The sequence below is a fragment of the Nycticebus coucang genome, chromosome 12 (genome assembly GCF_027406575.1).
Source record: "Nycticebus coucang isolate mNycCou1 chromosome 12, mNycCou1.pri, whole genome shotgun sequence".
NCBI classification, from domain to species: domain Eukaryota; kingdom Metazoa; phylum Chordata; class Mammalia; order Primates; family Lorisidae; genus Nycticebus; species Nycticebus coucang.
In genome coordinates, this window is record NC_069791.1 from 44,962,968 (window position 1) to 44,985,607 (window position 22,640).

At 37.8% G+C, this 22,640-nt stretch overlaps 2 protein-coding genes across 7 annotated transcripts in view; one reads left to right on the forward strand and one right to left on the reverse strand.

The window, feature by feature from the left end:
* Positions 1 to 12,531, forward strand: part of PLBD1 (phospholipase B domain containing 1) — a 66,795-nt gene extending 54,264 nt beyond the window's left edge. The window contains exons 7-11 of the mRNA XM_053554456.1: positions 6,743 to 6,943; positions 7,054 to 7,194; positions 11,157 to 11,342; positions 11,971 to 12,077; positions 12,239 to 12,531. Coding sequence (XP_053410431.1) covers positions 6,743 to 6,943; positions 7,054 to 7,194; positions 11,157 to 11,342; positions 11,971 to 12,077; positions 12,239 to 12,421 — 818 coding nt within the window. The 3' untranslated portion in view covers positions 12,422 to 12,531. The remainder of the gene's footprint in view (positions 1 to 6,742; positions 6,944 to 7,053; positions 7,195 to 11,156; positions 11,343 to 11,970; positions 12,078 to 12,238) is intronic.
* ATF7IP (activating transcription factor 7 interacting protein) overlaps positions 7,214 to 22,640 on the reverse strand; it is a 163,481-nt gene continuing 148,054 nt past the window's right edge. For 5 of the 6 annotated variants that reach the window (XM_053554453.1, XM_053554448.1, XM_053554452.1 and 2 more), the window contains one exon: positions 17,540 to 18,179. In XM_053554453.1, the coding sequence (XP_053410428.1) occupies positions 17,760 to 18,179 (420 nt within the window). In that variant the 3' untranslated portion in view covers positions 17,540 to 17,759. Of the gene's footprint in view, positions 7,789 to 17,539; positions 18,180 to 22,640 lie in introns of those variants that run through there. The other variant, XM_053554455.1, reaches the window with a different exon arrangement.

Sequence of the window (22,640 nt, forward strand, 5' to 3'; positions counted from 1 at the left end):
TGTGTATTGTGTCATTTAATTTTACTAGAAACCTAATAAGGGGGATCTGTCTGCATTTTTCGAATAAAGAAACAGAAAAAGGTTGAGAGAAGTTAAATAGGTCACACACATGGTCAAGGTCACACAACTCAATTGTTGAGAACTGGGTTCAAATGCAACATATCAGATAATAAATATCCATTTTTTCCCCCACAGAAATGATGCAGTTTGCTTTTTAAGTTAGGTGGTTAAAACTAAAAGAGTCATGAACTAAAAGGGCCTCTTGTCATGCCAGGTGGGTGGAGCTTTCATGTGGACACAAAATCTGGATCTGGTCACTTCTGCCAGGTCACACCTGTCATGATTGTCTTTCCCCACCTAACTCAGCAAGCTTCCTCCCTTCTATCTTTCCCCTATTTAATTGAGGGCTCTAGTATTGATGTTCCCCATGGTGCTGGAGGCGTTAAGCTTGATTATCTTAAGTGAGGCTCTCTGGAATGCAGTAAGCATGTTTCACAAAGCATGTGTGTGTTCCTACTTTGCATTATGTTCAGGTCTCCTGTCACCTCCCCCATTATGTTTAGGTCTCCTGTCACCTCACACCCCTCCTCCCCCCAAGTATAAGTTTACGTCTTATACTTAAAAATATTGCTCAAATTTTCCCATGGAGTTTGCTAAAAATGCAGATTCCACAGTGCCATCCATAGAAATTCCTATTTCTTTGATCTGGATTTGAACATTTGTAACAAGCACCTTAGGTGATTCTAACTACTGGGCCCATAGCCTGTCCTTTACCACTGTGACAGTCTGGTGGTCCAGGTAGCAAAAACTTTGCTTAGGCTTCTCTTGCTTGAGTTCATGTACTCAAAGGGAGGTACACTCAAAGATAAAAAAATAGGTTAAAGCCCCAGGAAAACTTAATCAAGTTTTTATAGCCCAGAATGTGATAACTTCCATAAGCTATAAACTTGCTATTTCATAATCTATGTTGCAGACATACAATTTCACGTTACCTCTTTGATCTTAGGTACTTTAGTCATACAGGTGAAATATACACAAAACAATTCACAAGTTAGTACATACCAGAATTCCTGTCCTTCGCTTTTTTTTTTTTTTTTTTTTTTTTGTGGTTTTTTGGCCGGGGCTGGGTTTGAACCCGCCACCTCCGGCATATGGGACCAGCGCCCCACTCCTTGAGCCACAGGCGCCGCCCCTGTCCTTCGCTTTTAAAAAATAGAATCGAGGGAAGAAAAAAAAAAAAACCAAAACTAGGGCACATATTCCAAAAGATTATAATTTAATTTCTGTTTTATTAAGTACCTCTTAATAATTCTTTATCTCCCCTTTGGCTCCAAACCAGGACTCTGATGTCTTCTACCAGGTCACACCTGTCATGATTGTCTTTCCCCACCTAACTCAGCAAGCTTCCTCCCTTCTCTCTTTCCAGAAATCCCACCTTATTTTCCATGCTTTTCTTGATTAACTGGTCATAAGGCGATTTCTCTCAACTCCACCCTGTCTCAATGTGCAACTCCCCATGGCTCAATGTTCTTAATTGTTTCTAAGGTATTTGTTCCTTTGTGTGAACTAAGTGTCGTCCCCATTTGCGTGACTACATTATCTGTTCCCATCACATTTGTCAGGATGTGATGTAATGAAAACTACATGTGTTGAGAGCTGGTCTTAGATTTATTCTTGAGGAAGTTGCTTATTGGCATTTAGTAGTTTAAATAGTTCACCCAAGTTCTTTTTGTGAAGATCAAATGATAGCATCCATCCTTCTAAAGCAAGGTATCTGGCAAGCAGAAGATGCACTATACATTGTCACTCACCACTGTCTTCTCTTTTTCCTTTAGATTTCACGATTATTTATTGAGCACCTACTATGTGTCAAACCCTTTTCTTGGTGCTGAAGTGAACAAGCACCACCAGTAAGCAAGGGAGAAAAAGTCCTTTCTCAGATGGAGTTCACATGCTATGGAGTAGATAGAAAAGAAAAAAGTAAATAATCAATAATCTAAAATTCAGGGGTGTCTGACCTGTGAGGGCTGCATGCTGATTTTGCGAGGACTTCTTTTGCTCATCTGCAGTGTGATATGTGATATTTGTGATATGCATCACAAAAAGTATGCACGGACTTTTTTTTTTTTTTTGCTAATTAGATTTTGTTAGTGTTTGTGTATTTAATGTGTGGCCCAAGACAACTCTTATTCTTCCCATGTGCAGCAGAGAAAAGAAAAAGTTGAAACCCTGAAAATTAAATAAATAATTTATTATTAAAGAAAAATTCATTTTGGTGTAGATGGTAATGACAGAATGCTGATTAAATACAAACCCACCTTCTTTACATTTCACTCTATGTAACGTTTAAGAAATTTACTGATTGCTTTACGTGGACACTCTAAGATACCCAGGTTGCACAGTAAGGGCTTAGATCCACAGCAGCCTGATTCCTTCACTAACCACATTTCTCCTGCAGTATTGGATGGAAATGTGCTCAATAAATAATGAATTAACTCAAGAATAACCCCTAGAAGAAGGAGAAATTTACTGGTATCAGTTAGGATCTTGGCAGGCAGGGAAGCAGATGAATGTCATTCTGGAAGGTGGAAGGCAATATGAAGGACTGTTGGAGTTTGTGTCTAAAGGGAGCCCAGAGGCTTCCTTTCCTTGGAGTGAGCAAGCAGAATATTTTTCCACTGCAGACAGCAATCTCAGAGGTTTCGATGGAGATTCAGAGGGGAGCACAGATGGGTGGGAAGGTGGCCTGGGTACAAGACTTTTGACAAAGCCAAGGGAATTCTGATAAGGTCTCATTGGACAGTGGTTAGCACATACTGGATGTTTGCTAAATATTTTGGGGGGAGAGGGTTTGTTTTGTTTTGAGATGGGGTCTCGCTGGTACCTAGGCTGTCTAGTCTCAAACTCCTGGGTTCTAATCTCCTGCATAGCTGGGATTACAAGCGAGCATTAACTGTCAGACAAGCTTTAAAAAATTCAGACAGCTCAGGTTGCTGTTTCTCAGACTTGTGCTTTCTCAGAAACAATACCGCCTCTCCTCAGCAGTGGGAGGAAGCTGAGCAGAAAGGTTGAGTGTTGTTCAAAGTTGTTACTTTTTCTTTTTTAAAAAAGAAAAGAAGAGTTCCCTAAGTGTCACATTCAGCTGTGTTAAGATGAAATGGCAGCAGGACATTTCAGAGCGAAACCTAAAGGATAATTGAATCTACTACTTCTACTACTGTTTTGGCTGGCTATGGCTGCATAATATATAACGCCCAAAACTTTATAGCTGAAAGCAATATGAGATTATTATTGCTTTTTGAGTCCACCGCTCAGCTAAGTGGTTCTTTCTACACGTCTCAGTGTGTGTTGGCTATGGATTGGGTAGACAGCTCTGCTGACCCTGGATGAACTGTCTAACACATTTGGGGTTGACTGAGATGACTGGGTCCTTCCTCATGTGGTCTCTCATCTTAGAGACCAGGCCAGATTGGGTTCATTTACAGGGCAGAGACACAGTTACAAGAGTCAGCGGATGTGTACAAGGTCTCTTGAGACCTAAACTCAGACCTGGCATATTCTGTTAGCTGAAGCAAGTTCCAAATCCAGCCCATATTAAGAGGTGGGAAGACAGACAACCCTTGATGGAATGTTGCAAAGTTACACTGCAGAGATTATGAACAGAAGGAAGGGTGAAGAAAAGCACAGCTATGTTCACAGTCATGACCCGTACGATGGGCCCTGAATTGCATGTTATTTATATCCTCAGTCAACACTGATTCTATTCTTCTAGAAAGGAGTGTGTTTGAGTTGCATCTCTGGGCTTTGGAGCATGTGTTCACGTGCAGTGTGCAAATAGGTACATTATAAATGCACTTGATAAGTTAATAAGGGTAAGCTTTTCTAGATTGTACTAAGCAGTAGGTCTAAATGATATCTGGGGTAGTGGTCACTGGTTTTTCTTGTGATTCAAGTGTTTTTTTTTAATATTGAAATATGATTTATTAACCAAAATAATGTTTTTCTTAATTAAATTCAGCAAGAAGCTTAACTATATTATTTGCAGTCTGATATCCATAAAACACTGGAATGTGTTTCCTGATCTCAAACAATCTGCCTTCCAAAGCTGCTAATGACAGATGAGAGCAAGAATATAATTTTACATAGTCAAAGAACATTTCTTTTCTTTTTTTTTTTTACATATATCTGTGTTTATTTGCTTTTCACTTTTTGCCTTCACAAAATTAAAAAGGCTTAACATTTAATAACAATAACAATGTTTAAGATAAAGACTAGAAACAAAAACCTTGTAAAGAATGAACAAAGATAAATACATTCAGAAAAGAAATCAGATGATTGCTGCAATGAAATATTGAGCAAGAACAATAATAAGAATGCAAAAAAAATAACATTCACATTGTCAAATAAGAGTATGTCTATCACAGAATGCTTTGACTAGGAACATTTCTTTTATAAGGCAATATGTCAGAACTTTGTCCCCTCTCTGGGACTTTTCTTTATTATCTTTAAACGATAGAATTAGCCTCCTTGACTAAGATATTTGCAGGCCAGTTTATTTTCTTTATGCCAGAACTCTGAGATAGCTATATTTTTTCATCTTCCAATCTCTTTCATAAAGAATCTTGCTCTTAAAAGAAAGATCACTCCTTATTAGTACCTGTATTATTCATTCACTTACTAAAGAACGCCTGCCCTCTTGTGTCCAGAGAAGCTGCTACAGCAAAGAGTGACTTGGCAAACTTAACCATTGCAGAAACATAGCATTCTCCCCTGCAAGGATTTTTCTACTAAGGAGCTTGCCTAAGACTTGCCAAGTACAGCTGTACACCTCAGCTCCAGAGATGAATGAATGGTCATTGAAATCCATTCCACACTCTGTCAAGCCACCTACCCCATGTCCAGGCTGTGCTTTCTCTTAAAATATGGCTCATTAAAAGTTATTTGCACACTCCTCTCATCATGTTCCCAGTCGAAAGTTTTAAGAATTTAGATTGTTGGAGCTGGATGACATTACTTCATCCCAGGTTATCAGAGGAAGGAAATAAGGAATAGAGAGACAAAATGACAATTATCAAATTCATCACAGTCAATGCGGGGAACTAGAATGCAGGCCTCTGACTCCCAATCCATGTTCTGAAGCCTTATCTTTAGCTTCAAGTGACCCCTTTATTTGACCTCACATGTCCTGTTCCACACCAGGCCTGAGTAGACCTGCCATAGAGTGCATAGTACCGATGAGGTGATTTTATGTGGTATCTGGACAATTCTGCACATTAGTAGAAATGCATTTGTTGTATAATGTATTTTGGGGGAAAAAACAAAAACACTGAACTCATGTTTCCTTAGACATTATTGTTTGTGAAAAGGCCAAGTATTTTAAGTCTGAAAAGGGAATATTAAGGAAAATTAAATAATGCGTATATTAAATAGCTTCATTTAGCTATTCCACAATACATGTATATATATGTATGTGTGTATATATATCAAAATATCGTGAATACCATAAATACATATGTAATTTTTCTTAGCAATTAAAAAGAAAAATATTAAGTGAACAGTAATTTTAGATAGATATGGCAAAAATGATGGAAGTGATATAAGAGACCAGGAACAGTGGTTCAGGCCTATAATCCTAGCAATTTGGGAGGCCAAGGCAGCCTGAGCAATGTAGTGAGACCCCCATCTCTACAAAAAAAATTAAAAATTAGCTGGGTGTGGTGGCATGCACCTGTGGTCCTAGCTAATCAAGAAGCAGGAGGATCACTTGAGCCCAGGAATTTGAGGCTGCAGTGGGCTATGATTGCACCAGTGCACTCCAACTTGGGTGACATTGTCTTCTCATTTTAAGACAGAATGAGATTTGTCTTAAAAAAAAAAAACCTTGCTGTGACTTCACATGGTGGAAAGGGATGGCTACCTTCGGGTCAGGCCTCTTTGTAAGGGTATTAATCTCTTTGATAGAGATATGCCCAGAGAATTTTATACTCTTGCCCTTTCTAATTCTCCCAAGGGGTTCCTTTCTGACATTTCTTTAGCACTGACAGCCCATTACTGTTAGGGTCACTGATGACAATATATGCTCTAGTATTATTATTATAGCTGTGTCTGATATTCTATCCATTGGATATGCATTCCAATATAAACCACAAAATAGGCCTTCAGAAAACTATGGCTTTATAGATTTTTCTGTGTTGCCTCCAACATTAATAAAAACATCGATCCAAGGCATCAATGTCCTAGTTTCAGAACATATGTTTGCTTTTATAAATGTAGGTGTTTTTCCATTTTTAAAATTATGTAGATTCATATAAAATTGGAAAAATATAGAAAAGTAGATAGAGATGAAAAAAGGCAATAGTTTTACTATCCAACAACAAATATATTCTAATATCCTCCCTAATTAAAAGTTCTCCTATAAAATCCTAGCAAGTGGGGATCTATTTCTGTTTATCATTTTTGGAAACTTGGAATATTCCTGATTTAAGATATATATGTCATCCCAAATCATAAAATAAAAAATTTTTAGTGGAGAATTCAAGAGTAGAGTTCTCCTGGCATGTGTAAACACATGGGTAACTAGCACAGAGGTGAGCAAAAGTGGGGAGAGGCTATTGCAGATAAAGGAAGGGTACAACCGATACTCTCTGCAAAACGCATTGTGTGTGTAATGCTCTGTGCTAAAAATGACAGTTCAGTATACCACGCATACATATGCTCTTGTGTGTATTTGCCTTTTCTGTAGGGTTTCTGGAGTCTCTGGATGACTTTTACATTCTTAGCAGTGGTTTGATATTGCTGCAGACCACGAACAGTGTGTATAATAAAACCTTGTTAAAGGAGGTGACACCTCAGTCTCTTCTGGCCTGGCAAAGGGTCCGTGTGGCCAATATGATGGCAGATGATGGTCAGACGTGGGCAGAGATCTTTTCAAGATACAACTCTGGTAAGTGGCCCTGCAGAATAACTTTTAGGCATGAACATATGTTTAAATTTAGGCTTGTTAACCAGTAAAACCATAGCCATGTCCTGCCTTCGTGTCTCCTGATATTTCAGGCACCTATAACAATCAGTACATGGTCCTGGACCTGAAGAGGGTAAAGCTGAATCACAGCCTCGGCAAAGGCACTCTGTACATTGTGGAGCAAATTCCTTCGTATGTAGAATATTCTGAACAAACTGATGTGCTCCGGAAAGGTACTTTCTTCATGCCATAAGTCAAGAGTAGTAGTGTGTGTGTGTGTGTGTGTGTGTGTACATAGCAGGGGAATGCATGTTTTGTGAGTGTGTGAAAGATGCAGATGCCACAGCTAGTTACATTGCAAAGAATTACCAGGTTTAGCATGGCATTAAATCTACGCCCTAAACTCTTAATGAGATAATGGGCAGATTAGGACGCAAGTCAGGCATTCATGACTCTGTGATTTCTCATGGGATAAAACTTTAAGTTCAACACAATTAATATTTATGGAGTGATACCCTGGCCTGGGGGTTGGCAAAGCAAGGATACAAAATCCCTACCTCTAGGAGGTCAGAAGGGAAGCAAAGCCCACAAAGCAGCCATTAGAACCCAAGATGGGAAGAGCTGTAAATAAGGCTGGGCACAATAAGCAGGGTGGTGAGATTAGAGAGGGCAGTGTTGTTAGTGGCAGGGATTGGAGAAGGCAGTTCTGAAGTTAAGAACATAGTCCAGACACTGGAAGCCAGGAGTTCCACTGCCTTGATTCAAATCACAGCTCCTTAAACATCTCAGGGAAATTATCCAATCTCTCCAAGACTCATTTTCTTCATCTGTAAAAGAGAACATTCATGGTGCAGGTCCAGAATCACTTATTTGTAATTTTGAAATCCTAAAACTCTAAAATCAAACATTTTTGTCTTGCTTTGATCCTTCCTAGCTCAGTTGACAGCAAAAATGTCCACAAACCTACTAGTATCTTTTTATTCTTTATTTCTTCTTAGAGAGACCATTTATACTTGAGGCTACAGAAATATCAGTATCTTTTATTATGAGGTGTTCCCCTAAGAGTGTAGTGTTATACATAACATACGCATCCCATTGCTGTTCCAAAATCTAAAAAACCCTAAATATTAAAACTCATCTGGATCCCCAAGAACTTCTGGACGTGGGAGTGTGGACCTTTACAATTTCACAGGGTGGTCTTAAGAATTACCTGGGGTAAGTAAGTGGTGAGAGAAAATATCAGCCTTAAAAATCCTCTTAAGTGATTTAGCCTTTATCCTTTAGAAAATGAGAGTTATTGACGAGAGAGAATAAACTGGAGGTGGAAAAGAAGGAGAGTAGTTAGATTATTGTAATAGATCAGGTGATAGATAAGCAGGTACAGAATCAAGAGAAAAGTGTGGGCTCTAGGGATCTGAACCTGGTCCTCAGTTTCCCAGGTTGCCAAATCGGTTTTGTACTGACACCTGGGGTGGGCCATCTCAGTGAAGAATAGCTCACACGAACTAAATGCACATAAGACTTAAGCATAAAACAGAATTTTTTACTGTGTAAGTTTCAACTGCTGAGCAGTTCATGTACTGCCAAGCAGTGAACCTACTTTTCTTTTCTTGGAGGAAAAGAAGCCACATTAGTAGGTGGTTGCTTGATTAACACAGCAATTCAAAACTGAGGGTCCAGCTGTGCTTCCAGCGCCTCAGAGCTTGATGATTGTCCTCATGAGAGACGCTTGCTAACGTAGCCTTTTTTTTTTTTTTTTTTTTATTGTTGGGGATTCATTGAGGGTACAATAAGCCAGGTTACACTGATTGCAATTGTTAGGTAAAGTCCCTCTTGCAATCATGTTTTGCCCCCATAAAGTGTGACACACACCAAGCCCCACACCCCCCTCCCTCCAGCCTTTTCTTCTTGGGACTGTCACTGATAACAGAATTGTGGATTTAAGAGTCTTTGCAATTCCATTCCTAGAGCCACGAAACTACTTTAAGACTAAAAAAAGCTGACACTAATCTGTCTGTATTTTACTGGGATTTTGTATTTATTCATTTATTTATTCATTTGCTTATTTATTTTTTGCCAGAGGATGAACAGAGAATTAAATTCATTGAGTATCTAGTATCTACTGTATTCTAGACACTCTTCTCGAACTTTTACTTCTCTTCTCTTGTTTCATATCCCATTTAATACACTACCAATTAAATTTTGTTACTGTTTTACTGTGAGGAGAGAAAGGCTCAGAAATGTGTGTTTTTCCCAAATAAATAAGTGATGTCATGTAGCCATTTTTTAAAAAAGTCCCCCAAATCTCCTAGCATTTGGAAGCAGCTGAGAGTGGTGAAAGCCTTTTGTGTCTTTAGTTAGAAGGCTTTTATTCAGTGTCTCACCAAGTTTTGTGAGTCAATGAAGGCATTTGACCTCTTTGAAATTTTGTTTCCTCTTTTAAAAGAAGAAATGACAGATAATACACACGATCAGTTGCTGTGAAATTAAATAAGTTGCTCTATTTTATAAATCATGAAGCTTCATGAAAATGTGATGTATAAAGCAGCCATTTTTATTAATCATTGGAGCTGTTCTCATGAAGTAAAATATAATAGTTAATATTCATCTACTGTTCACCCACTGTTACACACAGTCATAAGAACTCCATCTGATTATACTCATTTATTGTTCACAACAGTCCTTGTAAAGTAAGTACTGCCATTCTTCACATTATAAAAATGAAGAAACGAAGGCACAGAGAGGTTAAGTAATTTGTCCAATGTCACATACCTAATAATAACCAGACTTCAAATCCAGGCAGTCTAACTCTCAAGTCCATATAAGCTAGGCGGGTTTTAGCAACATATTTGTTTTTAACACCATAATATCAATGTCATTCTTATCTCAATTCTTCCTCATTACTGGCTCTGTGTCCCAGAACTAGCAAGGTGGAAAGTCTTGTGATTTGCTTTTTACCTCAATAACCTCACACCTGAGTAAGAGAAGCAGTAAAAAGGAGAAAGCCAAAGGCCAGGAGAAGAGTATGGTGGGACATCATTCCCTGAATGGAGGAGATATCCCTATGTTGACTGAGTGATGTGTAGGCAATAATAACTCAGGCTAATGTAATCTGGGATATTTCCAGATTATCCGGAATGCTCCTTTTACTAGAGCTGTGTCTCACGTTTGTTTAGTGGCTACTGGGCTGTGTGGCCTTGACACATTATGAAGCTCTGAATGAAACTGAGCCTTTATAAATGCTTTAAGAGTGTAAGCACTTAAAACCTACTAGAACCATAAAGAGCATTCCCAAGCCTCTCACACTGCAGATTTCCCCACCCCAACCCTCCACAAAATGGGGGAGGGGAGGGAGGTAACCTGCCTAAACCTAGTTTAACCCTCAGCCTAGAAGTTAGGTCTTCTGGATTCCCAGTGCTGTGTTGTTCCACTATCACATGATTAGTAGCTGGCACTTTCCTTTTTTAGGGCCACATTGTGGGCTATCTTTTGGCATTTTCAGAAACCAAATCTACTTAGTGAGGTCCCCAGATTGCTTTGCATCATATTTGATTTTGCTGTATAGAAAATAAAGCTATTTTCTGGTTTATAGAATATTTTAAGAATTTGGGGTAAAAATCAAAGAATTCTATTGCTCTTCTTTCCCTAATGAAATAACCTAGAAGTAGGCTCAGCGCCCGTGGCTCAGTGGTTATGGCGTCAGCCACATATACTGAGGTTGGTGGGTTCGAACCCAGCCCAGGCCTGCTAAAATGACAACTGCAGCAAAAAAAATAGCCAGGTATTGTGGCGGGTGCCTGTGGTCACAGCTACTTGGGAGGCTGAAGCAAGAGAATGGCTTAAGCCCAAGAGTTGGAGGTTACTGTGATGCCATAGCACTCTACCGAGGGCGACATAGTGAGACTCTGTCTTAAAATAAGAAAGAAAGAGAGAGAGAGAGAAAGAGAGAGAGAGAGAAAGAAAATTAAAGAAAAAAAGAAATAACCTTAGAAGTATACCAATTCAGGAAAATTAAAATGCTCAGGTTGGTTGCCAGGGTTCACATTCAAAGCTTTATTTTCTAGACAATCATTTTGTAATTAAACACCTGTGCCAATTTTCAAAATAAAATACCATTAGTAACTTCTTTTTTTCCTCTCTTTTCTGCCTCCCATCCTACCAATCCCTCCCCTCCTTGCCTTTCATTCGAAATCAGGATATTGGCCCTCCTACAACATACCTTTCCATGAAAAAATCTACAACTGGAGTGGCTATCCATTGTTAGTTCAGAAGTTGGGTTTGGACTACTCTTATGATTTAGCTCCACGAGCCAAAATCTTCCGGCGTGACCAAGGGAAAGTGACTGATATGGCATCCATGAAATACATCATGCGATACAACAGTACGTAGCACATTTTTCGAGAATCATTCTTCAAAACTCCTTTTCTTCCCCATGGATAAAGAATCCATGTAAGTTTATCATCTCTGTACTAGAAGGCATTATAAGAAGTTACTAGAATTAAGTATTTAGTATTCAACTAATACATATTTTATACTGGACAAGTAGAGTTTTGGCCTCCTTATAAAATGACAGAGAAATGTTTATAGATTTTTTAATTGAAAAAATTACATGTAAAACACAGAAGAAATGATCTAGGCAGACCCACCCCATGCTTCCTTCCAAGGATAAAGACAGTAAACAAAACAGAAATTATTCATAAATGCTTTGTTTTTGATGAACAATATAGAAGTCAAATTTGTATCTCTTTTGTTGGAAACATCCACTCTTCACTGTGCAAGGATCCTGAAGGCAGGCTGGGCCCTGGGGCACAGGACTTGCACTTGCTCCTTCCTAAAAGGCCAAGTGAGACATCTCTATCTGGAAGCAGGCTGGGCTGAGGAGGCTGGGGGACGGTGAGGGAGGCATACTTCCTGATTTAACAATGCTTTAACAAGTCCAAAAACCTTGCTGTGAATAAGTGTGTTTTAGAATAGTCAATAATCACTGTTTTCCCATCACTATTTCTTAGATTACAAGGAAGATCCTTACAGTAAGGGTGATCCCTGCAATACCATCTGTTGCCGTGAGGACTTGAACGCACCTAACCCAAGTCCCGGAGGTTGTTATGACACAAAGGTAACATGTAAAGATACGTGGAAGCTTGCAAAGAATTTTTTCAAAAAGAGGCTTAATACTGTGACTCTGGAAAGAGAAAGGGGAGGAGGGGGAAGTCATGGATTTAGCCAAGTTTTTTTCCAAATGATTTTCTAAAATGTCCCACTCTTCTCTTTTTCCAGGTGGCAGATATCTACCTAGCATCTCAGTACACAGCCTATGCTATTAGTGGTCCCACAGTACAAGGTGGCCTCCCTGTTTTTCACTGGCACCGTTTCAACAAAACTCTCCATCACGGCATGCCAGAGGCTTATGACTTTGATTTTATTACCATGAAGCCAGTTTTGAAACTTGACATAAAATGAAGGAGGGAGATAAGGGAATAGAAGGGGATAAAGGCTGCAAGTAAAATACCAAAGCTATGTTTTTTCCATTAGAAATACTCTTAATATAATAAATCCGTTTGTCCCTTTCATTTTCCACTGATCTTAACAAAAGTATTTACTATGGGTGTAGCACTGTAGAAGAAATATCCGTACCTAGGCTTTAACACATAAGCTAATATACAAAAGGGTGTGGCAGAAACTGCTCCTTTATTCACCAAAATCCATATTCTCTTTGTAAGCTTGCCCATACTAACCATATCTCTCAGGGTCCCTTAGGTAGTTGTGCCATGTGACAGTTCTAGGCAATGGAACCTGAATTAAGTGACATTTCCAGGCCCCACCCCGTAAGAACTTGCACTGCTCAGTGCTCTTCCCCATTCCCCTGGGGGTACATACATAAAGCCTTAGAGGATGGGAGTTGTTTTCAAAGGAATCTCTTAGCAGTTGAGTCTTTGTGTGATATAGGCCGGGCACACAATACAGTCAACCTCACTATCGTCTCCCATTAGCTAAAAGCACCCATCCAATCTATCAAAAATTCTGCCTAGCAACTTTCTTTCAAAACCAGAGGGTTATATGTGGTTTGAAAACCATAGAATTGTACAGTATGTAATGGGTGATTCTTTTTTTTTTTTTTTTTAACTTACATTTACTAGTTTATTATAAAGGATACAACTCAGGATCATCAAAAGAAGAGAAGCACAGGGAAAGTTGTGTGGGAAAATGGTGCAGAGCTTCCATGTCCTCTCCTGGGGCACCACCTTCCCAGCACTATAAGGGTGATTCTAAACAAGCTGGGAGATACACAGGACCATGAATATTCAGAAGGAATCAGAGTACTCAGAATGTTATAAATCCAGTAGTTTTATTTCAAAGTATAAATTTCAGGCTTGCTGGACAAAACTCCACTACAGTTAACACTTATACAGACATCACTCTACTGTACATTTAAAAAAGAAAGAACCCCCCCACCCCACAAAAACCTTCAAAACGTAATAAAAATAGGGCAACCTGCTATAGCCCAGTTTATATTTAACATTAGGAAGGTCTCACATTGCCTTATTATTTACACTTTAACTGCAATAAACAAAAATCAGGGTGCATATTTCCTACAAAGGATTTACTTTTATATTTAATTTTGAAATGGTTGGTTGAGAAAATACTAAAGCCAGGATTCCCAAAGGTGTTTGATTGCCCAGTTACCTTATTTGCCAAAACAAACAAAAAAAGACAGCACTTAAATATAAATGAGTATTTAGCTGCCTCTACAAATAAAAAAACTAAAGAAAACTTATTTCGACATGATAAAATTATTTGAAGACAAGAAGACAAAACCTATTTATATAATTTTACTCCTCCTCATTGGCTGGCTCGAAGGGATGAATGAGTTTTATGAATTAGATCAATCTGCCCTGCTAATAAACACCTCACAAAAATTACTCTGATTTGTGTGTGTTCCCCAAACCTAAAAGAAAAAAAGGCATTTGTCCAGTGAATAGGAAGGAAGGTAGATCGTACATTGGTTTTAGATAATCTGCAGTACAGTATCCTAATACTGGGACATGGTTTTTTTCCAGAAATTAGAATAAAACAGGCCAAACACAAGTTAGTGATAAAATAACACACACAAAAACATCATAGGATACTGAAATGGCCCAAGAAGGAAAGTCAAAGAGAACACTTGGAAGGTCTCTGCGGTACCCTACTGTGCTAAGATCACAGTACGTAAAAGTGAAGAGATGAGGCATTACTTTTGTTGATCTTGTACAGTACTGGAAAGCTCATGGAACAAGATAAATGCGTATCATGCAATATTAACACTTAACCTTGATGCATAAATGAGAATCTGGAGAATATTTAAAGTAAAAGAAAAACTAAGTTAACATTATCCAACACAGTAAAAGAACTGTAAGGTACAGCCTGCCTAAGGAGTTCTATAGACAGATGCATCCAAGATTATAAGCTCTTGGTTTAAGGTCATTTTTTTCAAAATATTTATTATTTGCCAGTGGGGACGGGGTAGTAAGGAATACCTCTCTGTGAGGCAAATGGTATCTCAATAAATTTTTACTTTTCAAGGAAGAAAGTTCTCTATTTTTCTTATAAACTTACATACTATGTTAAAAGTACACAGTACTCTGCATATTTCAAAAAATGAGTCCAGAGAAATAGAGAGATAATAGTTGCCTCATAAAGTTAACGGTTAACAAAACATGTTGTCTTTGTATGGAATTTATAAATTGCCTGGCCAGGACACGATTTTAAAAAGAGGCTTACACTTAAAACAGGGTGAAAATTATTCTGACAAAGTGCAAAGTAACAAACATCACCCTTACCATTAAATGCCACATAAATATTCTACATTTCAGGTTAAAATATCAGAGATTTCCAGGATTCCAAGAAGGCAATACCTTAGTATTGTCAGACAAAATGTAGCAAACGTGCATTCCCAAAATGGGATAATCAAGCATAGTTGTAAGACTTTGCGAAAAGATAACATGAAATTTTTAAAAAGGTAACCATGGAGTGTAAACTGCTACTAAAAAATCTCTTATCAGGAGCTATTTCGAGTTAAGTCCTCTATTCTCTGTTGCCAAAGAAACAACCAAACAAAAAGTCAGCATTCATCAACATTGAAACCTGCTCCAAATAAAAGCCTAGCATTCAAACCTAACATGTTCACTCTAAATCCAGTACATCTGGTGCCCATAAGTCCCATGGCAGGCTAAGGTGAGGAGATCATCTTATAATAAATAGAATTTTTCCTTAATACAACCTCTCTTTGTACCTTTCTTCTACCATCTGGAATAAGATATTTTAAGTAATTATTTTACTGTAGTATAAAATCTATTTTTAGGGTTATGATTTGAGAAGTTATCTTTCTTCCTTTGACAGAAAATATAATATAGACTAAAAGGAACAAATATTTTCTTTATATTGGGCATTCTTCACCTGATTATATGATGCTATGAAAGCTTTTCAGAAAAGATTAGTAAATATGAATAAAGATGTTTACCAAGGGAAACTTTCTAAGCTAGCTAAGCAAAATCTTAGCATGTAGCCATAAAAGAGCCAATAAAGAATCACTTGAACATGGGGCTTCAATTCTGTGGACAGGAATAACCTTGAATACATAAAATTGAACCAAGGCAAGTAAAACCATATATATATGTAGATTTACATAGGTGTTCATACAGAGAAAATTATTGATTCCTTCCTTTTGAAATGTTCACTGGCGTGACTTGGCAACTTCTTTACCATCAACATTAGTCCTAAAATGAGTAATATTGACATAGTTGATTAGAAAATTTGATTCAGGGGCTGGGTGCTGTAGTTCACACCTATAATCCCAGCACTTGGGAAGCTGAGTCGGGTGGATTACCTGAGCTAACAGGTTCGAGACCAGCCTGAGTCAGAGCGAGACCTTGTCTCTAAAAATAGCTGGGCATTGTGGCAGGTGCCTACAGCCCCAGCTACTTGGGAAGCTGAGGTAAAAGAATTGCTTAAGCCCAGGAATTTGAGATTGCTGTGAGCTATGATGCCATAGCATTCTACCAAGGGTGACAAAATGAAACTCTGTCTAAAAAAAAAGAAAGAAAGAAAATTTGACTCACGGAAAACTAATTCTCATTGTGATTTCATTTTCTGAGAGTGAAAGAAAGATTTGAATCAGGCTTTCTTCATCACCATTCAAACCTAAGATGACAGTACAGTAGAAAAGTATCTAAAAAGAGTTTCTGACAACTAGAATACTTCCTATAATACGCCAAAATGGCATATAACAAAAGGGAAAAGCTCTCTCTGGCAACTCTAGGAAAATGAATAAGTATTGTAAGAGAAGATAACTAGAAAGTTATTTCACAAACTCCATGAATTCCTTTCAAAACATTTCCAATCCAGCCCCAGCCCTCCAGACCTAAACTATCTACACTCAAAACGCCTGACACCAGTATAGCTGGTCCTCATATTGAAAATCCATGAACTAAGCTGACTTTTATTAACTTTGAAGAGAAATGGAGATACACAGGAACTTGTATCTGATTGTTACATTAAATGACTGTGAGAACACACTTTAAATTCAATCCAAAGCTGACAAAGACTAAATCAGATTCAACTTGGCACCATCAAAAACAAAGTTAAAGGTTAAAACAGGAAGGATGATATGAAAGTAAAGAAGAAATGAAGCTTTCTCCTCAATCTTTTAGCTCACTCTATTCTGTGAATTTTATAATTTACTTCCTTTGAATGAATAGTAAGGAATTAGTATTGGGTGATAGCTTCAGGTGATTAAATCAAATAGAACTGCTTTCACAGTCTCTAACAGTGTGGAACATGAATACTAAAATGTGTTTAAAGGAAAATTTTCTTACACAAGGTGGTTTTCTCTTGGTCCAGTTTATACAGAGTCATTTTATAGTGACCAAAAATAAAAGCATCTGTATTCTTAGAAGAAAATAGCAAGTCAAATTTTTGGAGTTAAGTTGTAGTGATGCCACAAATGGAAAAAATGTGTATATACATACACATATATTGACACGTACATATATATGCAATATGTATATATATATGTGAATATATGCATGCCTCTGTTTAAAAATTACTTGGGGGTGTGCTATGGTAGAGATGAAGGAGAAACAGTGAAAGGCTAAAAGGGAAGAGTAAACAACAATGAACATATGACCATGTTTATTTTTGCAGTTAATTTTTAAGGCACAAAATAAATCTAAAAGCCAGATTAGAAAAGTGAGGGAGCCATTGCATAATTTTTTTCACCTGACAAGCCAGGAGAAGAAACAAAAGATGAATAGATCCTTTCCTGTGTTCAAATTAACCTATTTAAACTATCGAGCCATTTTGCTTTTTATTTCTTTGGATTTTGTTTAGGTTCAGTTTAAATCACTTAACTATGATCTTACAGATCCCTTAGAAGCAGAATCATGCCAGTTACATATCTTATATCCTTTGATGAACTTTATACGGAAAGAGATAAATTTGAGAATAAAACTGGAGATTCCAATGCAGTAACACATAAATAGGGAAAAACCACACAAACACCCACACATATTCCCCAGCCTCAAAAGTAAAACAAGGTAAACATTTACATTTCAAAACCCTGAAGCTTAAATTGTTCAGGAAAAATTTCTTGCTTTGTGGGCTGAGTTTATTTTACTTCTTGTTATAAACAAATGTAGTGTATATACACACCTGTCCAAGAAATCTTGCACGATGTGAATTTTACATTGAGTATCATGCACAAGATTAAAAACAAGACCAAAAGTGGAACTTTTAAAAGAGGAAGAGATAAAGGCTTCAAGGTTTAACTGCTCTGGGAAGAAGAGATCACATCTGTAGACTGAGGATCACAGAAAGGTCCAAAACGTCCATAAATATCCTTGGCTCGCACTGCAAAGTAATACTTGCTGCCTGATACAAACTGAGTGAGAGTACATGCCATAGGCAAGGGAAGTGCCTTTACTTCCCCAATCTTTTTCCACTGTGAGGGTACAGTGGCACTGGGTTCCTCATGGTAAGCATAGAGATGGTAGCTATCAACAGTGGCACAGCTTCGATCTACCTCTAGGACACTCCATGACAGTACTATGCCGTTTTGACTCTGAACTCGTGCTAACTTCAAGTGTGGCTTCTGAGGCAGAGATGTGCTGGCAGCTTCTGGGGGCAGACGCTGTGGCTGTGGGGCTTCTGGTAAGGGTGCTGGGTGCACGGGGCGTGGGGGCTCCTAAAACAAACAAACAAACAAACAACAAAAACCAGTCACAATGATTTATAATAATCCAAGAAAGAACTATTTTAGAAAGCTAGAACTAAGATACCTTAAAGATTAGAAATACCATGTTACATCAAAAATTCTGGTAAATACCAAATATCACACCGAAACTGGCAAGTTCTAGTTGGTGATTTACAACTAATCATGCCACAAGCATGGTTACTCCAACCTTAATTCTACACCTAAAATATTGAATTTTTGGATGGTTCAACATATGCAAATCAATAAATGTAATTCACCTCATAAATAGAATTAAAAACAAATAAAACCACAAAAAAGCATTTGATGAAATCCAGCCCTTTATGATAACAAACTAGGCATAGAAGGAATATACCTCAAAATAATAACAGCCATATAAAAACCTACAGCCAACATCATACTGAACATCATCATACTGAAAAGTTAAAGAGCTCTCAGGCGGTGCCTGTGGCTCAAAGGAGTAGGGTGCTGGCCCCATATGGCGGAGGTGGCTGGTTCAAACCCAGCCCCAGCCAAAAACTGCAAAAAAAGAGCATTCTCCCTAAGAACTAGAACAAAACAAAGATGCCTACTTTCACCACTCTTCAACATAATACTGGAAGTCCTAGCCAGAGGAAATAAGCAAGAGAAAGGAATAAAAGGAATTCAAATTAAAAAAAAGAAGTCAAAGTATCTCTGGTAACAATATGATCCGATACCTAGAAAGCCCCCAAGTCTCCAAAAGACTCCTACATTTGATAAATGAATTCAGTAAAGTTTCGGGATACAAAATAAACAAGAAAATCAGTGTTCTTTCTGTGTACCAATTAACAACCAAGCTGAGAACCAAATCAAGAAGTCAATCCCATTAACAATAGCCACCAAAAGCCCAGACACAGTGCTCCCACCTGTAATCCTAGCACTCTACGAGGCCAAGGTAGGAGGATTTCTCAAGGTCAGGAGTTTGAGACCATCCTGAGCAAGAGTGAGACCCTATCTCAACTAAAATAGAAAAAATTAGCTGGGCATGGTAGTGCACACCTGTAGACCCAGCTACTTGGAAGGCTGAGGCAAAGGGATCACTTCCAAGAGCTTGAAGTTGCAATGAGCTATAATGCCACTGCACTCTAGCCAAGGTGACAGATGAAGACTCTGTCAACAAACAAACAAAGCTACAAAAAAAAAAAAAAAAAAAAAAAGCCCCTAGGAATATATTTAACCGAGGAGGTGAAGGATTTCTACAAAGAAAACTATGAAACACTGATGAAAAAATTATAAAATACATATGGAAAAATACATATCCCATCCTCATGGATCAGAAGACCCAATGTTGTTAAAAATGGCCGTAAGTATGGCCAAAGCAATCTTCAGATTCAATACAATTTCTATCAAAATACTAATGTTATTTTCCAGATTTAGAAAAGAAGAATCCTAAAATTCACATAGAACCAAAAAAGAGCCCAAAGCCAAAGCAATCCTAAGCAAAAAGAACATGGCTGGAATCACATCACCTGACTTCACATTATATTACAAAACTGTATTAACCAAAACGGCATAGTCCTGGCACAAAAACAGACACAGAGATCAATGGAACACAACAGAAAATCCAGAAATAAAGCTCCATGATCTATGACAAAGTTGACAACGAAGTAAGAACAACCTATGCAATAAACAATGCGAGGGGTGGGGGGGAACAGAGGGGGAATGGCTTACTATATGCAAAAGAAGGAAACCAGATCCCCATCTCTCACCATATACATAAAATAACTCAAGCTGGATTAAAAACTGAAATGTAAAACCTGTAATTATAAAAATACTAAAAAAAACCCAAACAAACTCAATTATACATGAACTCATTTAGTTCATAACTAAAAAAATGTCAAAAGCAAATGCAGCAATAGCAAAAATAGACTAATGGGGTTTAAACTGCAAAGCCTCTGGACAGCAAAAGAAATTGAGATGAGCAAAAAGACATCTTGTAGGACGAGAGAAAATATCTGTGAAGTAGGCATCGGGGACTACTTCAGAATAATGGACTAATATGCAGAATATAGAAGGAACTCAAACAACTCAACAACAAAATAATCCCATTAAACAGTGGGCTAAAGGGTGGCGCCTGTAGCTCAGTGGGTGGGGCGCTGACCACATACACCAAGGCTGGAAGGTTCAAACCAGGCTCGGGCCAGCTAAAACAACAATGACAATTACAATAACAACAACAAAAAATAGCCAGACATTGTGGCGGGCGCCTCCCAGCTACTTGGAAGGCTGAGGCAAGAGAATTGCTTAAGCCCAAGAGTTTGAGGTTGTTGTGAGCTGTGACTCTACAGCACTCTACCCAGGGCGACAGTTTGAGACTATGTCTCAAAACAAAACTAACACAAAAAGTGGGCTAAAGACATGACAGACATTTTTTAAAAGGCATAAAAATGGCCAACAAACATATGAAAAATGCTCAACATCACTAATCACTAAATGCAAATTAAAACCACAGTACAGTATCATTTTATACCAGTCAAAATAGCTACACAGTATTACCAAAAAGACAAAAAATAACAGATGTTGGCAAGGATGTGAAGAAAAGGGAATGCTTATGAACTATTGGTGGGAATGTAGATTAGTACAACCTTAACGGAAAACAGTGGAGTTTTCACAAAGAACTAAACATAGAACTCCCGCTTGATCCAGCAATCCCTCTACCAGTTATCAGCCCAAAAGAAAACAAATCAGCATATCAAGAAGACACATGTACTCATACGTTTCTTGAAGCACCATTCAGAATTACAATAATAAAGAATCAACCTACATGCCCCTCAATAGATGACTGGATAAAGAAAATGCGATAACTTACATACACACAAAGGGCGCCAAAGAAATGTATACACATTTTAAGAAAGGAAAAACTATTAAAATTGTAATATTCAAGTCATGTTTGACTTCTGCAATTACAAGAGATATAAGATACAATATACTATATAACAAACGAGATCAGTATATATTGAGTATTATATATAATAATCCCATTAGCTACAAAAATGATATACATACCTCATATATTTTATATATGTGTATTTATATACACATATACACCACACACATACACAATGGAACAAATAAAAAGCCCTTGCTGACGGAACATCATTTTAACAGACAATGAAATAATCATCTACTTGTAAAAAATTACTTATCATTCAGTTTTCTATGCAATAGATTCTAAATTTTAGTATATAACATTTTTCAATATATGTATTATGTATGGCAGCCAATATCGTATGAAATTGGAATGCACGGCCATACTTTCAGTTTTTAATTATGTGTATTTAATAACATAAACACAGTAGCATATTCGTACAAATAAGTACATCGGCACTGAATGTGTACTATATTCTTGGCCAATCTATATTAATAAAATTGATATTTAAAATGAACTGTGAAAGATAGGATTTAGAGATGGTTATTCATCTTTCAACCAGCAGGTAAAGCATGAGCAAAGGCATGGGTATAGGAAAGTGAGGGGACCTTTGGACAAGAACAAATTGTACCTTTTTTTCTTAGACATAGGGCATATGAAGAAGAATAGTGAAAATTAAATTTGGAAAGGAAGCTAAGAATGACAAAGCATGATACTAACCTTAGGAAGCCCTACTGACAGTTATCTAACACTGGAACATTACCAGTATCATTATCAGCATTTTACCTGGGTTTTAACCTTTTCCAATTCAATTTTTGTGCCACCTGCATACTCCCCAGTTCTTATTTATTTGGGGTGAGAAAGAGGTTGGTGGATTATTTGTAATTATCTTACAGTTGTAAAAGAGAATAACATAAATCTGAACTGCTCATGATTATCTAGTTACATAAAATAATTGAACTGTTTTTATTTTAGTTTATAATGTTTTTGAGGATGATATGTCTTGAAGCAATCTCCAGAATGAGAAGTCCAGGCTTCCTCTTGCATGTCTCACAGTAGAAAATGGTTTCTCTCCTTCCACCTTTCTCATTTCTTCTGCTGCAAACCACGCAATTTTTTATTGATTTTTTTTTTTCACTTTGCATTACAAAATGCATCTTCCCATTTAGCCTTTCCTCGGGGTCAAAAGATGATGGTCTTCCTTTCTTTCTTGAATTTCTGTTCCTCACATTGCTCACAAGCTAAATGATGACATTTCTCCTGTAAGAAAGGTGTGTCTGCACTTTTTCTCCATTCCCCGCCCCCTCCTTTTTGTTGGTTAGGTAAACTCCCTCTTATAATTGTGTCCTGACCTCAAAAGGTGTGTCACATACCGTGATCCCCCCACCCTTCCCCTCTCTCTGCTCTCCCTTCCCCCACCTACTTCCCCTCTGACAGCTCTCCCCTTCCCCCACCTACCTCCCCTCTGACTGCTCTCCCCTTCCCCCACCCCCCCACCATGAACTAGGTCATAAATTGTCATATCAGAATTGAGTACATGGGAT